We start from the raw sequence: 13,452 nt of genomic DNA on the forward strand, positions 1-13,452 counted from the left end.
ATTAGTCCACTTCATATATGAATGCCTCAAGGCACCTTTAAGGATTGTGCTTCTATTTGTGAATCTCGTATGCTGTATTTTCTGTAATTAGACACATTACACTATACACCTCAACGACTAATGCTCATCTGTCGGGACCCCCTTTCCTTCCCCATTCCTCTTGGAGTTTTGTGGTAATAAATGCTTTCAATGCGAGTTGAATCCGATGAGCATTCTACAGCGTGAGGTCTCCAAGCATGATGCGATAATGAAAGTGAAGGTGAGCCCACATCGTGTCATTGCCTTATCAGACAAAGAATGTTCTCCGGTCTCATTACTCTAGAGAAGTCTATTGCCTGCCTGATGACTCCTAACCTGGCTAGTGGTAATTCGGTGGCTAGAGTATCATTCTTCATATCTATAAGTCACTCAGGTGTCGCATTTGACTAATAACGCTCTTCTCGGACCCGTCCCCGGTTTTTGAGAGCGTCATATTCTATCCATTGAACGCAAGTAAGACCATTTCCTGAAACAACCCTTCCTGGGTTCATAACATGGCAGCCTTCGTACGTCATGCAAAATGGAACAGATTCTGGGTCAGCCAAGATGAGCGCGGTTGGCAGTGGATATAGCTGAAGTGAAGATGCATAGTCCCAGAGAACGGGTCGCAAAGAGAGTGGGAAAGGCGATAAATTTCCTTGATCTAGGATGGTCTTCACAAGCTTTCGAGCAATCGATGTTGTAGAAGGCATTGTATTGGCGTCAGTAGATGTATTTTGGGCTTGGGGAGCTGGCTGATCTTTAACTTCCGAGCCGCTGTTCCCATTGGTGTAAGTCATGTCGCCTGGGCCGACCTTGATTGCGCTGCGTCGAAGCCTACTCGATATGTCATCTCGAAATATGGCGATGTCATGGAGAGGTCCGAACAGGGTCAAACGCGCAGGATTAGAAGTCCATATTGCTTCGCCAGGCGGCTCAGACGTCTCGGAGCGATCAACATGTGAATTTGCCGCGGCAAACGCACGTCTCACTCTGGTAGTGAACAGTTCGGGAATAGCATGGCGTGGTACTGTGGAAGCAGCACCAGCAGAGAAAGCTGAGGACCATGGATCATTGTCACCTGGGACGAAAACGAAGCTCGAACGCTGTAGCAGCAGAGGGAATTCAGAGAGCGTTAAAGATAATGCATCAAAGTATTCTTTGTACTCGATACTGCCTGACTGACCACTGCTGCTGATTATTGCTTTCTGCACAAAATTTCCGATAAGGACGAATGCTACCGGAAGTTCGACCACATTAAGGCTGCTGTAGTAGCTAAAAACCTTTTTCAAGGCGTCCAAAGTCCCCATGTCGTCAAGGTTGACCTCACTCATGATCGCCATCTTGAGTCGCCGACCATCCTCAACGTTGTCGTGAACATTCTCTAAATATTGAGACTGGATTCGCCTCATGCGTGGGCCTTGCGCCCGCTCACTCCCAACCCCCAGGAAGTCTACCCAGCCAAGACCTCCGCTCGAGCTGATTTCACTATTGCGTTGTCGGTTGCTTGTCCCCAAGGTGATGTCGCGGCGCTCACATGGCGGTCCACAAATAGAAATGCCCATGAATTTCCCTCCGATGGCTCCACCAACGCCGGAATTACCACCGAGTGAAGATCCCTTAACATGTGCTTCCTCTTCGTAGACTCCATCTACAAGAGCAAACATCCCAGGGGCAAGCCAAGAACCGTCTTCCGGGACAATTCGCCCATGACTCAGATCAAGAACAATACTTCCTGTTTGGTCACTTAGAGAGAGCTCCCCAGTGGGTGACACTGAGAGTAAGCCAAGGATTAGGTGGGATGTCCCGCTTCTTCCCAGCAGATTGGCAACCGGGGTCAGTTTATAGCCGGTTGATGATGTTCGCTGTGATACCGACTGACTAGAAAACCCTGATGATGCTTGGAATGACTCGTTCCGAAGGAGCCGTTGGTGAACGATGTTGTAGCGGTCTTTGAAAAAGGCAGTTTTATGAGACGGCGACGGAAAGAGTGAGGGCTTTGATTTAGCAATCTCGAAATACTTCATATCCCCATGATATGTCAAGCGTGGAATATCAAATGCCTCAATAATCCTCAACCATTGCCTTGGATGTAGAGCCAAGTCAGCTTCATCGGACTTTCCGCCTTCAAGGGTGTTTGCTGCAAGAACAGTCTCCGAAATCAAACCCCTGCTGTCCAAGTTTGGACTGCGGCTTAAGGTTGCCTCTTGTGCTGATGTATTCTTCCCCACGACCATTCTCCCTCCACTCATATTACCCTCCAGGATTTGCAATATAGCCTTCAATGAGGCCCCTTTACCTTCATCAACAATCACACCACCTCCGGCTTTCCTCCAGCTCTTGGCAACTTCATCCAGCACACGTTCAGCAAGGCCCTCTTCCCGCCATCCTGAGCCACAATTTCTTCCCACGAAAGTTGCTAAGATCTGGAGAGCAGATGATGAGATCGTGAGGTTATGCTTCCGCGTAAAAGTCCGAAAGGCTACAGGACGAAGGGTAGAGGGTGGAAGTAGAATGGGAAGTATCGAGGTTCGCGTAGGAGCGGGATTGGGTCTGGTCTTTCGAAAAGGGTGCGCAGGAGTGCCAAACCCAGGCGACGATGAAGGAACCGGATCCAGATCCATGATTGAGGCTCGAGATGGATGTGGTGTCAGGAGAGACAACTCAACCTGTTCTTCCCAGTATGGGTAATCGCAATTGACCCTCGTAAGCAAAAGCGTGATATACCTAGAATACCCTTTGATTCGTTGTTGTCTGTCAAATGTGAGTCCTAACAATGGTCGCGAGTGGAAACAATTCAGTACCGAATCCGATAGCTAACTATCTTGCCCGAGCGGGACGCGAGGTTGTCGCGCGGCGCACGCGCCTTCCCGCGATTACTTATCGCATGTCCCGCGGAAGGTCTTTTATTTCTTTTCGTCGAAAAGCTTGTCAAAAACCATTTGACGCTGACCTATATGCTTAGGCGAGTCGATTTAATCTACTTGATATATTATATTCCCCTTCCCGGTCCTTTTCCTCTGGTTTATCGCCCTCCTTGTTCAAAGGCTCGATTCGCCCTGCACAGTTCATTGCATCCTGCATCCGGTTGAGCTCTGTATGGGTTGTCCATCCGATGTCTCTGATGATTTTTCCTTCAGACTGCTAACTAGGGCTACAAGCATATTCATATCTATAGTCGATTCCTTCAGATAGCTAACATGGCTGAAACAAATGACTTGGGTGTCGCCCCACCACGAGGAGATTGCGACGGTGATGACCGGGCGTCCTTGGACAATCTCATCATTCAAGCTGCAGCGAAAGACGCAATCAAAGATTTCAGTGCGGCCGCGGAGCTTTATTCCGAGGCTACGGAGCTTCAGGCGAAATTGAATGGCGAACTAGCACTCGACAATGCCGATCTTCTCTTCGCTTACGGAAAAGCCCTTTATAATGTTGCTGTTAGTAAGAGCGATGTTCTTGGATCAAAGGTGGCCACCGAGCCCCCCTCGCAATCAAACAAACCAACACCGAAAGCAGAGAGTGTCATTCAAGATGCTATTGTCCAGGCGCAGTCTGCAGAACCAGGATCTGAAGTCAAAGCCAAGCCGACCGATGATACGAGCAGACCATACTTTCAATTTACAGGCGACGAGAATTTCGACGATTCCGACACTGAAGACGAAGATGATCCCCCGCTTGTCGAGGAGGAGGAGGAGGAGGATGACTTTGCCAATGCCTATGAGGTTCTCGATTTGGCGCGTATACTGTATCAGAAGAAGCTAAACGCGTTTGAGGAGGATGTCGGGAAAGGGAAATCTGTGGAGGCACCCTCAAACCTCAAGCAAATCAAAGAACGACTTGCTGATACGTATGATCTACAAGCTGAGATTTCACTGGAAGCTGAAAGGTTTGCGGATGCAGTGGCAGATTTGAGGACAGCCCTGAGTCTAAGACAGTCGCTGTTCCCCATGGAAGACCCCTCCGTTGCCGAATGCCATTATAAGCTTTCCCTCGCCCTCGAATTCGGATCGGTGAGCAAAGCTAACGACGATGCTCAAACTGAAGATGGTAAGGTCGATGAGGAAATGAGAAAAGAGGCCATCATACAAATGGAGCACGCTATTGAAAGTTGTCGAGTCAGAATGGCCCAGGAACAAGCGAAATCGGATATGAATGTCTCCCCAGATGAGGTTCAAGCCATCGCCATGAAAAGAAAGATAGCTAATGTGAAGGATATTATTTCCGACATGGAGCAAAGGGTAAGCCCCCGCCTTGCATTTCTGTTTTTGCTGGGAGTCGACCCTCACATCTAATTGACAGCTCGTCGACCTCCAACGCCCTGTCGCCTCATCCTTGAAAGCTAGCGATATGGAAGATACCATGCTCAGAGGCATCCTGAGTCAAATTGTAGGACAGCCTGTTTCTGAACGAAAGGCTCGACTTGACGCAGTCACCGAAAATGCAAATGACTTATCTGCGTTTGTGAAACGAAAGCCTACTAGCGCTTCTGGGCCCCAAACTGGGGAGTCGACCAAAAGGCGTATGGTTGGAGATAAGACCCAAGTCTGCGAAACGAAAAGAGCCCGAACGACCGACCTCGAGGATACGAGATAATGACTGGTGAATTCCTTAATCTCACGTCGATTTCGTCCGTATCTACGGGCTCCGCCCTCCACCTCTCCACAACAATGCAAGTTCTCAACGTGAATTGACATCGAGTTTCGTTGATAGTGAATTATGATACCCAGTTGATCAAGGACATTGTGCATGAATAATACAAGATGGAATTGTAATCATCGGGTGGACGGCGCAACCAATGATGACGAACGCTGCGCCCTGTAGAACTGCAAAAGCTGGACGGCAAGGTGCAACATCCGGACGAAGTTGAAGACTGACAAGATACACTCGCTCTTGCGAGTTGTCTGGCATGGAAACTGGTTTGATGCACAGTGCTCCCAGATCGGTGATATTGTAAGTTTGATCATGATGGGTTGTGTCTAAACCTAGAAAGATAATGTTCCATTTTGCGACTTTTGCGGCGCATAGCTAGACCAGGACTCCAGATTCCCGCGAAGAGATCTTCGCATTCATCCTCATCCTGGCTGTCGAACTCTATACCGTCTTCCAATAAGCTTTCCCGGTGTTCTTCAGAGCATGGGGTCTCAGAATCGAGAACCAGATTGACCTTCGGTGCAGACTCCCAGAACGGCGACGTTGTAATTTTCTCGGTCTCTAGTATGAACTTGCCGACCTTGTAGCGTTGCGATTCCTCCTCTGCGGCAACATATTTCCAGCCGAGTACAGTTCCACAGAGGGCACAATTTAGATCGCTCACCATGTGCGCACCGGTCACCAATCGACGAGGTACGGGTTTCTGCACGATGGTATTTGGGAGACAGTCTGTTGCTGCGGAAGATGGACTAATAGAAACCGCACTGGCAATGGTTCGTGCAGACACAAGCAGCGCGCGGCCATGACGGCCAGTGAAGCCTTTGCTGATTATCTGCGACGTCAAGCATAAATCTGCCGCGCAATGAGAGCAACGGATACAGGATACATGGCCCATCAAGAATTTATTGGTGTCGTTACTCCTCTCCTCCAAACAAGGTATTGGGTCTAGTCCTGATGGTGGCCCCGGGGTTTCAACCTGTCTGGGGCGCAAGATACCTGGACGAAGTAGAAACTTAGGAAACATCAGAGCTTCTACCACAGCTGTGATTGTATTGCAGGTACAGTCAACAGAAGTACCATCAGAGAACTTGTGGGTGATCGGAAGAATTTATTCTGAAAATCGGACACCTCATAGCTACTGCTATAGCATAGGTCATTAGATAGTCCTGAGGTCATCTCCGCGTGATCCGCCGTTTGTCCCTTGGCGCCCGCAACATCAGCTATCCCCGTGATAAGCTGATTTATTACAGGCATGTATCGTAGGAGAGCCGATATGCGAAAACTGAAATTACTGAACACACTATTGCATGTTGAACGAGTTTTGGGAGTACACTTAAGCCTACAATGAGTCGATTTGCTTATAGAGGGGGACCAGCAAGCATTATCAAATTGTGCCGGATATTTCAGATGATTAGGACATGCTAAGAAACAGGAAAGAGTGTTGTTCGACGCAAGGTAGACAAGTAAATTGCTGCGCAGAGTAAATCACCGCTACACATGTAGCCACAATATCATTAGACTCGAAATTTTCAAGCAAAGCGGGCATATTCGTTTGATTATACCTCGGCGCTTAAGAAGAGCCACTTATCGCTCAAAGTATGACTGAGGTCATTTTCGACACTCCATTGTTGCAGGGTAGTTAGATTAAAACCACACCACCCAAGGTTCCTGACGATTTCGAGCTCGACCGCACTGTGCGAACGCGGGATACAAGCAACAATTTGAAGGCATTGAAATGCACTAATACTTGCAAGCTCGAATAATGCCACCAGACTAGACGATGTCAAGATTAGTAAGTACCTATGATGGTTATGAAGGCCCGACCAGGTTTGAGATCACATACCCAGTTTTGAGGCCGTGGCCCAAAGTTTGGTCAGAGAAGAACACAAATATAGTTGGTTGGCCATCATTCGTGCTAGTCACGAACCCTCGATAAGTAACGTCGTTCGTGTAATCCAAAACTTCAAGCCAATGCTGGATCGGCGTGTGCGTGGCCTCGACAATTTCTGGCTGGCTTTGATACGCACCCATCCCAGGCGACTCCTGCTCCGTAAATCTCCTCTCACCAAGGAATATCACAGACAGGTGCTCGCAGAAGAGCCTCTCACACTCTTCCGGAATAGCATGCGTTGCCTCCCCTTTATGCTCCGATAAGTTGTTCCCTGGCCAGCTGATTCCCAGGCCGGGAATGATGGACAAGTCAAGGGGAGGACGTGAAGACGGCTTAAACCCTGAGGGGACCTCAGGGATACCACTGTGCTCCTGGATGCCGTGCTACATTAGCATGTGTCGATGGAGCAGGCACCTTCCTTGGGAAAGAGTATCTTACCGGTGCCCGTAGTGGTGCAGTAGTGGAACCCAGTAACTGTGGAGGTGATAGTGTTCACACTGTAACAGCTTGCAAGAACGCTGACCCGACGGGATCTCTCCGAGCACCGTTGCAACTGACTATCACTACTACTGATATCGTTTGATGATTTGGCCATGGTGGGAACTTGATGAAGGAGAGAGACTAGGAAGTGGTTATACGGTTAGGAGGACTTAGGAATGTTGTAAGCTTAGTAAGACTTCTTGAGTCACCGGATTCTTCGATGACAGCTGGGCCGTCGAAAGGATAACAAGAATGAAAATCTTTAGGAGAGATTTTGCAACTCAATAAGGTGACGATGTTAGCTGGCAGATTTTTGTAATCGACAGCCTCAAGGGTTGAAGAAGTGACAGGTCACAGAAGGGGGCTACGGGTGGATCCGTCCATTCTGATACGCGCGGAAGTACTGTACGTACTTGTATCATATGACTTCCGGGCTGCTGGAAAATCAACCCCCACTCTGCCGATCTCCCGGCGATAGGTAAGTTATCGGGAAGTGTGAGACATACACGGACTTTTACCCCGGATCGAAGGGTGTTTATAGTCAGCACTCTACTACGTACGTAGTTTATGGGTTACGAGTCTGGTCATCACCAAGACGGGTATAGGATATTCATACGGCCTAAAAGGCTTGATTGACCAGGGAAGTTCATTCAAATACGCAAAATGTTAAAGTGGATTGATGCTTGTTAAAGGTACACATACCATGCACTATGAGAATTAGAAATAATGGTAGAACAAAATCTTCCGTGGAGTTGTAATCTAAGCAGGGGATCGGAGTCTGAGGAGATATGAGGATGTCAACGCTGAAGGCAGGATATTCATGAAGCTATGGCCAACACCAGAATATATTCTCAGAGTTCCCGATAATCGCTCGGTCTCGTCCTTCGATGTCTTGCCTGGTGTCGTTGCGGGTTAACAGGCTGACGGAAATATGCAGTGTCTTCTTCTCTGGCGAATGGAGTACTAAACGTAGTTCGCTGCTGGTTCGAAAACTGGCCAATTTCCGGGCCTTGCGAGAAGTCGGTATTTGGCTGGACTGGCCCATTCATCTGTGACATAGGAAACATACCAAAACTCGAGTCTGCCGCATTGCCAAACATACTTGCGCTATAGCCACCCATTTGATCACCATACATTACACCTGGGAGCTGATTGAAATTCGCACCATTCATCGTGTTCCAAGGCTGGTTGATGTTCGGTGGAAACCCATTGGCCGCGGGAATGCCCATATAATTCAAGAAACCGGCCCCTTCAGAAGCAAACCCAGGAGCAGGAAATGGCATCGCGGGCATTCCTTGGGTTTGCGCGAACCCAAGCCCTCCAAAATTCATTTGCTGACCAAAAGGTGCTGGTTGGAAGCCATTGGGTGAATCTTTAACATGTGTAGCTTGCATCTCGACAGAAGGTTTGCCATAATGCTCACTTGTCTTTTGTTTCTTCGAGAGAGAGCCTGGGCTAAGACCTTCGGAGGCAGTGCTGATAGGCTCACCATCCGCAGGCCTCTTTTTCGAAGCCGTAGGCGCAGTTGACGGGGCTAGGGCAGGTGAGACTTCTTTTGCTGCCACGGAGAATTGGCCTGAAGCAGTTGCTTTGCTGATTGCTTGAGCCTCCTGCTCCACTGGTTGCTTTTCTTTGTCTTTCTTCTGATCTGTCTTCTCGGTTTCGTATTCTTTAATTCTGGCAATGGCGTCATCGTCGACAGACAGGTTATCAAGTAGAACGCCCTCTGTTCCACATCCAGGACAAACGAAGTCACTCTCAATCAATGCATTCGTAATGCAGTCGTTGCAATATGTTTTCCGGCAGCATGGGGTTTTGGTGGGTTCCAGGAACATTCTTTTGTCTATTGGACATTCTAGGCCACGTGCTTGAAGTTCTTTGCTATGTTCTGCCGCGGCAGCTTCGGCAGCAGCAGCAGCAGAAGCCTTGGCTTTTTCTTGGTAAAGCTCCCAGGCGGCCTTGTCTGGTTTTGCAATGACGAAATCGCCATCAGCGTTAACCATAACGCCGGTATTTCTTGAATCTTCATTCGAGCCATCCAGAGTGAGGTTCTCGGGCTTGTCTACTTTGGTTTGCAGCGACCGCGGTATTCCGGTTGAGCGTTTCACTCTGTATTTACCGTCAAATTTGGGGTCGTTATTCGTAGGGCACTCATGTATGAAATGTCCTACACATTTGGTCAGCGAGGCTTCTCCATAAAGCTTGACGCATGAAAAGACTCACCTTTCTCGCGACAGCGGTAACAGATATAACCCGGGGGCATAGGACGCTCTTGGGAAGTCCCAGGCACGATCTTGCCCCTCCCGCGACCGAAAGGGACGGGTGTGGCGCTATACAAGATTAGGAGATTGTGTTGTTATGATTAAAGGTCTGGCCAACCTCGGATTTTTGTACTCACTTCGCCATTTCCTGTTGTTGCTCTTTCCATTGATGCGCCTGCAAATTGAAAAGAGCATTAATCTTTTCCTCTTCAGTCTGGGCATTGTTGAGTTCGAGAACGCCGTTGCTGACGGGTTGGCTATTGAGAGAAGTTCGAATTGATGAAGATTGGTCATTACGAGGAGTGCTGCGCGCATTGACTGGCATTTTCCCGGACACATACCGGGCGGCGCCGCCTTTCCCTGGCCTCGATGCAGGCAACCTCCGAGCTATGACTGAAGTCGATCGCGGTATGATGCTGGTGTCGTCATCGTATTCTACTCGGGAATCTTGTTAGCAAATGTCGGTTACATTCCGCCTCCTTATTATTGAATGCTTGTGAGCAAAGTCAAGAGTCGGCCTCTTGTGGAAACAGATCGCAGAAACTGACTAACCTTCTCCAGTGTCCTCATTGTAGACAGAGAGCTCAAAATCGGTTCCATCACCCAACCTACTTTGATTGATAATCTCTCGTTTCAGCTCGAAGACGGATATACCGGTGCCGTCGAAAGTTACCCGGGAGGGTTCTTTTTGGGACTTGAACTTGAAATGAACAGATGATGACATTTTATTCAATTGGAAGTCCAATGATTGCGTTGTCAATGTAATTAGATCAAAAGGAGAATGCCACTTTCACACAAGATACACGGGAGAACAAGGTAGACAATTGGTAAACAGCAACGAACGGGAGGGCTTGCAGATCACAAATAACAGATTGACTTGCAAACAGTCTCTTGCAATCAACTTCAGAGATCGAAGGACTACCCTTTCTCGAAGGCGTTGCTCGAATATGTAATGAGGACTTCTCTTCTAAGCTGGGTGGTCAAGAATGACTGTATACAGACAAGTCTGACGATTGTGACGAATACAAGGATGATGCAAGCAGTTCTGCAACAAGTCGGGAGAGGATTTCAATAAAGCTTTGAGGGCTTTGCTAGTCCATCAAGCTAAATCTGAGCTAATTAGACTTCCTCTAACCTGCAATGACGACAGATTTAGTAGGGTAACCTCAGTCGTAAGACGATAACGATAGGATTGAATGAATTCGACAGATTATGGGCTCACGAGTGCATGTAGACAAGAGAATGAGGAAGAAGGAAGGACCCTAATATACTCGCGCAGCAAGACTCCTGGGTGACTGTCCGGTCGCGAAAGGAAGCATGCACACAAAGAACAGGTCGATGGCCTGATTCACAGAAGAACCAAATTAAACCAATTTTCAAAGAGTACTTCACTCTGAATATTAAGAGGGACAAGGGGAGGAATGGGCTTGGCGAGATATTAAAAGGATCGTTTGTGGATGGCGACGTCGGTCGAGAGGTGGTGGCAACCATTTAGAGGTAGACAACAACCGGTGGTCTTTCTTTCAATTTAGTCACATGACCAGCTTGTACTTAATACTCATAAGTAACCTGAGCTGACTAACTTAGGTAACTAACTTAGTTCCATGATTAAGTTAGTAAACGGGTCGGCAATTCACTGCATTTAGGCGGACAATACAGTACCATACCCATCAGGCATACAGTGCAATGACTCTCTAATGATTACTCGTAGCATAAATATGCTAACCCAAGTAATCTAACGAATCATAGCTCATATGTTATACAGGAAGCTCTCAAATGGTATCTGAGATCCTGCTGATTTTGTGAGTTTACTCCACATTGTTCTAATTCCGTCCTACAAAGCCCAGCTTCATATTAAACATGGGATTTTTGGGCTTTCTTTGTCAATATAGGCGCGAAAGAGGCCAGGCGATGTCTGTACATCGCTAAGTATACTGAACGTATTTTCATGAAAGGATTGCCGTAAGACAAAAAGATTTTTTTTGCTCCAGATTCGCTAAATACTCGTCTTCGACTTGGATCCCACTTAGATTGGCTGTAAAGCGGGTTATTGCTAACATGTAAAATAAGTAGGTGTTCTATGTTATTTCAAATACACCACAGTATGCTGCAGTAGGTATGCTGCAGGCCTTGTCTTGCGATTATACAGCCAAGTTGAAGCTGATTGGCGAGCACATCACAATTTTCGGCACACCTGTCATGATAGTGTATGTAATACAGTGTGGGCATTCAGATACATAGCAAGTGGACTACACAACTAGCCTACAAATAATTCTGCTCTAGGCCCTGCAATCCATTCTTATAGATTGAGCAGACACCAACCTTAAGATGTATCTTACTTCTCGGCATTGCTAAATAGATCCAACCCTTCATCGTCAAATCCCTACATTCGGCGCAACCGGCAAAGTTAAACGATATGTTGATTGGCTTGTGTGGAGGTTAGCAAAACCGACCTGCAAGAATTTCCTCTCCAAACCCCCTACTCTTCTTCTATCCACCCCCCAAACCAGTGCAGGCTAATAGTTTGGCGAAAGGTATCTGTTCTGGCAAGCATGCAGTCGCCGAGTATCTCATCCGTGAGGAAGGTTTCCAACTACTTGAACTAAAAAGTGGTGGGGCAACTGCAACATTGGATGAGTCTGAATATCTCTATCAGTCACAGCTCTCCCCTCGAAAGGAAAGTCATCCTTCATCAGAGTTTGTATTCGAAAATGCGGAAGCTCTCTTAGATTTTGTAACCCGAAGATGGCAGGGACTTTGGATCACTACAGAAATATGGGAGTCCCCTGTCCTGGATCGTTTTCTGCAGCGCCCTTTTTTCCTTCTAGTGAGCGTCGATGCGCCCGTGAGTCTTCGTTGGAAAAGATTTGTTCATAGGTCAGTATTATTCATCTCTACCTGATCGGTCCAATTGCAGTATTGCTTGCACCCCATCTGACGCTTCATTATAGATGTCATAAGATGCAGCTAAATCCTCCACCTCTCGAGAAATTTGTTCTCTGGAGCGATAAGCATCTCTATGACAAGAACATTGGACGTGTCTATCTCACGGACCGTGCTCAAGTTCGACTGTTCAACTCCTCTTCATCACTACAGGAGTTGTACAACGCTCTCAAATCAATCAACCTGGCTGACGAGCAACGGTTACGCCCACACTGGGATCAGTATTTCATGCAGTTAGCATCATTAGCTGCACAGCGAAGTAACTGCATGAAGAGAAGGGTTGGGTGTGTGCTTGTTCGAGAGCGTCGCGTAATAAGCACAGGATACAACGGCACTCCACGACACCTGACAAACTGCAATGAAGGTGGATGTATGAGCCCTTAGTGATACAGAACGTCCCACTGAGATACTGGATTTACCGAGGCTCACTTTCAAGCAGGTCCAAGATGTAACAGTGGAGAAGGAGGAGGTCGAGGCTTATCCACGTGTCTATGCTTACATGCGGAAGAGAACGCACTGCTAGAAGCTGGAAGAGAACGTATCAGAGAAGGCACGATATTATACTGCGATACGTAAGCTCTGGTGTATCGAACGGCTTGTGTTCCATGCTAACAACTAGCGCTGGTCAGATGCCCTTGTTTGACCTGCACGGTTAAGATTGCCCAGGTGGGTATCTCCGAGGTTGTTTACTCGCAGGGATACAATATGGACAAGGATGTATGTTTTGTTCAAATCTTCGGATTGTCATTCGACTGACAAATTCCAGAGCGCCACAATTCTGAGAGAAGCCGGTGTTCGGCTTCGGCAATTTTCTCCGGTAAGGCCTGCTTCCACCACTGCTATTATAATCACTGAATGGTATTTTGGCAGCCTAGCAATGGTCTGATCTATTTGGAAGGCTGCGACAATAGTGCATAAACTACTACCGCATGAGAGCATGTGCTACAATGTACTTCCATGAGATTACTACCGAGCACTATAGTGAAATCGAACTACGATTCATGGAAATCTCTGAGCTCTTGAACAGCAATTTATACTTCCTTGTATGACAGCCACATGATCAAAATGCATTGCCAAATTTCGGTCATCTAGTTGTGTTGTAGAGAGCACTCGTGAATTTAAATGAATTTAGGGGGAAGAAGGGATGATTACAAGTAGTTCTGAAAAGTGTGCTCTTAGGTAAAATACAGAGACGTTCTACCCGCT

General features: G+C 47.5%; 7 protein-coding genes across 7 annotated transcripts; 2 read left to right on the forward strand and 5 right to left on the reverse strand.

The window, feature by feature from the left end:
* Positions 1 to 111: 111 nt before the first annotated feature.
* BO82DRAFT_351739 (DNA polymerase epsilon noncatalytic subunit) lies at positions 112 to 2,819 on the reverse strand. Its single transcript, XM_025634500.1, has one exon. The coding sequence runs from the start codon at positions 2,640 to 2,642 to the stop codon at positions 426 to 428; it is 2,217 nt and encodes a 738-aa protein (XP_025495136.1). The 5' UTR covers positions 2,643 to 2,819; the 3' UTR covers positions 112 to 425.
* A 131-nt stretch (positions 2,820 to 2,950) lies between these two features.
* BO82DRAFT_303907 (SHNi-TPR domain-containing protein) lies at positions 2,951 to 5,060 on the forward strand. The gene is made up of 3 exons (XM_025632169.1): positions 2,951 to 3,115; positions 3,180 to 4,259; positions 4,321 to 5,060. Exons 2-3 carry the CDS (start codon positions 3,219 to 3,221, stop codon positions 4,612 to 4,614), a joined length of 1,335 nt encoding a protein of 444 aa, XP_025495137.1. The 5' UTR covers positions 2,951 to 3,115; positions 3,180 to 3,218; the 3' UTR covers positions 4,615 to 5,060.
* On the reverse strand, positions 4,799 to 5,842 carry BO82DRAFT_213830 (yippee/mis18 family protein). The gene has a single exon (XM_025630723.1). The coding sequence runs from the start codon at positions 5,693 to 5,695 to the stop codon at positions 4,982 to 4,984; it is 714 nt and encodes a 237-aa protein (XP_025495138.1). The 5' UTR covers positions 5,696 to 5,842; the 3' UTR covers positions 4,799 to 4,981.
* Positions 5,843 to 6,126: 284 nt separating this feature from the next.
* BO82DRAFT_426809 (ornithine decarboxylase antizyme) lies at positions 6,127 to 7,115 on the reverse strand. Its single transcript, XM_025640372.1, has 4 exons — positions 6,977 to 7,115; positions 6,515 to 6,945; positions 6,234 to 6,444; positions 6,127 to 6,162 (listed from the first exon to the last, which is right to left on the reverse strand). Exons 2-4 carry the CDS (start codon positions 6,700 to 6,702, stop codon positions 6,157 to 6,159), a joined length of 405 nt encoding a protein of 134 aa, XP_025495139.1. The 5' UTR covers positions 6,703 to 6,945; positions 6,977 to 7,115; the 3' UTR covers positions 6,127 to 6,156.
* BO82DRAFT_399348 (uncharacterized protein) lies at positions 6,914 to 7,157 on the reverse strand (the record flags this gene model as incomplete). Its single annotated transcript, XM_025639095.1, has 2 exons — positions 6,914 to 6,933; positions 7,001 to 7,157. The coding sequence occupies 2 exons, from the start codon at positions 7,155 to 7,157 to the stop codon at positions 6,914 to 6,916; spliced, it is 177 nt and encodes a 58-aa protein (XP_025495140.1).
* A 736-nt stretch (positions 7,158 to 7,893) lies between these two features.
* Positions 7,894 to 10,027, reverse strand: BO82DRAFT_399349 (cleavage polyadenylation factor subunit MPE1; the record flags this gene model as incomplete). Its single annotated transcript, XM_025639096.1, has 4 exons — positions 7,894 to 9,209; positions 9,266 to 9,372; positions 9,441 to 9,738; positions 9,856 to 10,027. 4 exons carry the CDS (start codon positions 10,025 to 10,027, stop codon positions 7,894 to 7,896), a joined length of 1,893 nt encoding a protein of 630 aa, XP_025495141.1.
* A 1,541-nt stretch (positions 10,028 to 11,568) lies between these two features.
* BO82DRAFT_351740 (deoxycytidine monophosphate deaminase) lies at positions 11,569 to 13,285 on the forward strand. The gene is made up of 7 exons (XM_025634501.1): positions 11,569 to 11,741; positions 11,838 to 12,180; positions 12,255 to 12,616; positions 12,686 to 12,818; positions 12,876 to 12,963; positions 13,013 to 13,063; positions 13,117 to 13,285. The coding sequence occupies exons 1-7, from the start codon at positions 11,720 to 11,722 to the stop codon at positions 13,162 to 13,164; spliced, it is 1,047 nt and encodes a 348-aa protein (XP_025495142.1). The 5' UTR covers positions 11,569 to 11,719; the 3' UTR covers positions 13,165 to 13,285.
* Positions 13,286 to 13,452: the final 167 nt, after the last annotated feature.

This window comes from Aspergillus uvarum (genome assembly GCF_003184745.1).
Source record: "Aspergillus uvarum CBS 121591 unplaced genomic scaffold BO82scaffold_9, whole genome shotgun sequence".
Classification (NCBI taxonomy): domain Eukaryota; kingdom Fungi; phylum Ascomycota; class Eurotiomycetes; order Eurotiales; family Aspergillaceae; genus Aspergillus; species Aspergillus uvarum.

Bases quoted from the DNA above. Each gene is read 5' to 3' on its own strand.
- BO82DRAFT_351739 (XM_025634500.1), bottom strand. From the start codon at position 2,642: ATGGATCTGGATCCGGTTCCTTCATCGTCGCCTGGGTTTGGCACTCCT.
- BO82DRAFT_213830 (XM_025630723.1), bottom strand. From the start codon at position 5,695: ATGTTTCCTAAGTTTCTACTTCGTCCAGGTATCTTGCGCCCCAGACAG.
- BO82DRAFT_426809 (XM_025640372.1), bottom strand. From the start codon at position 6,702: ATGGGTGCGTATCAAAGCCAGCCAGAAATTGTCGAGGCCACGCACACG. The intron at 6,445-6,514 runs GTATGTGATCTC...GACATCGTCTAG, and splicing joins GGCCACGGCCTCAAAACTGG to TCTGGTGGCATTATTCGAGC.
- BO82DRAFT_303907 (XM_025632169.1), top strand. From the start codon at position 3,219: ATGGCTGAAACAAATGACTTGGGTGTCGCCCCACCACGAGGAGATTGC. The intron at 4,260-4,320 runs GTAAGCCCCCGC...TCTAATTGACAG, and splicing joins TTTCCGACATGGAGCAAAGG to CTCGTCGACCTCCAACGCCC.
- BO82DRAFT_351740 (XM_025634501.1), top strand. From the start codon at position 11,720: ATGTTGATTGGCTTGTGTGGAG. The intron at 12,181-12,254 runs GTCAGTATTATT...GCTTCATTATAG, and splicing joins TGGAAAAGATTTGTTCATAG to ATGTCATAAGATGCAGCTAA. The intron at 12,819-12,875 runs GTAAGCTCTGGT...AGCGCTGGTCAG, and splicing joins ACGATATTATACTGCGATAC to ATGCCCTTGTTTGACCTGCA.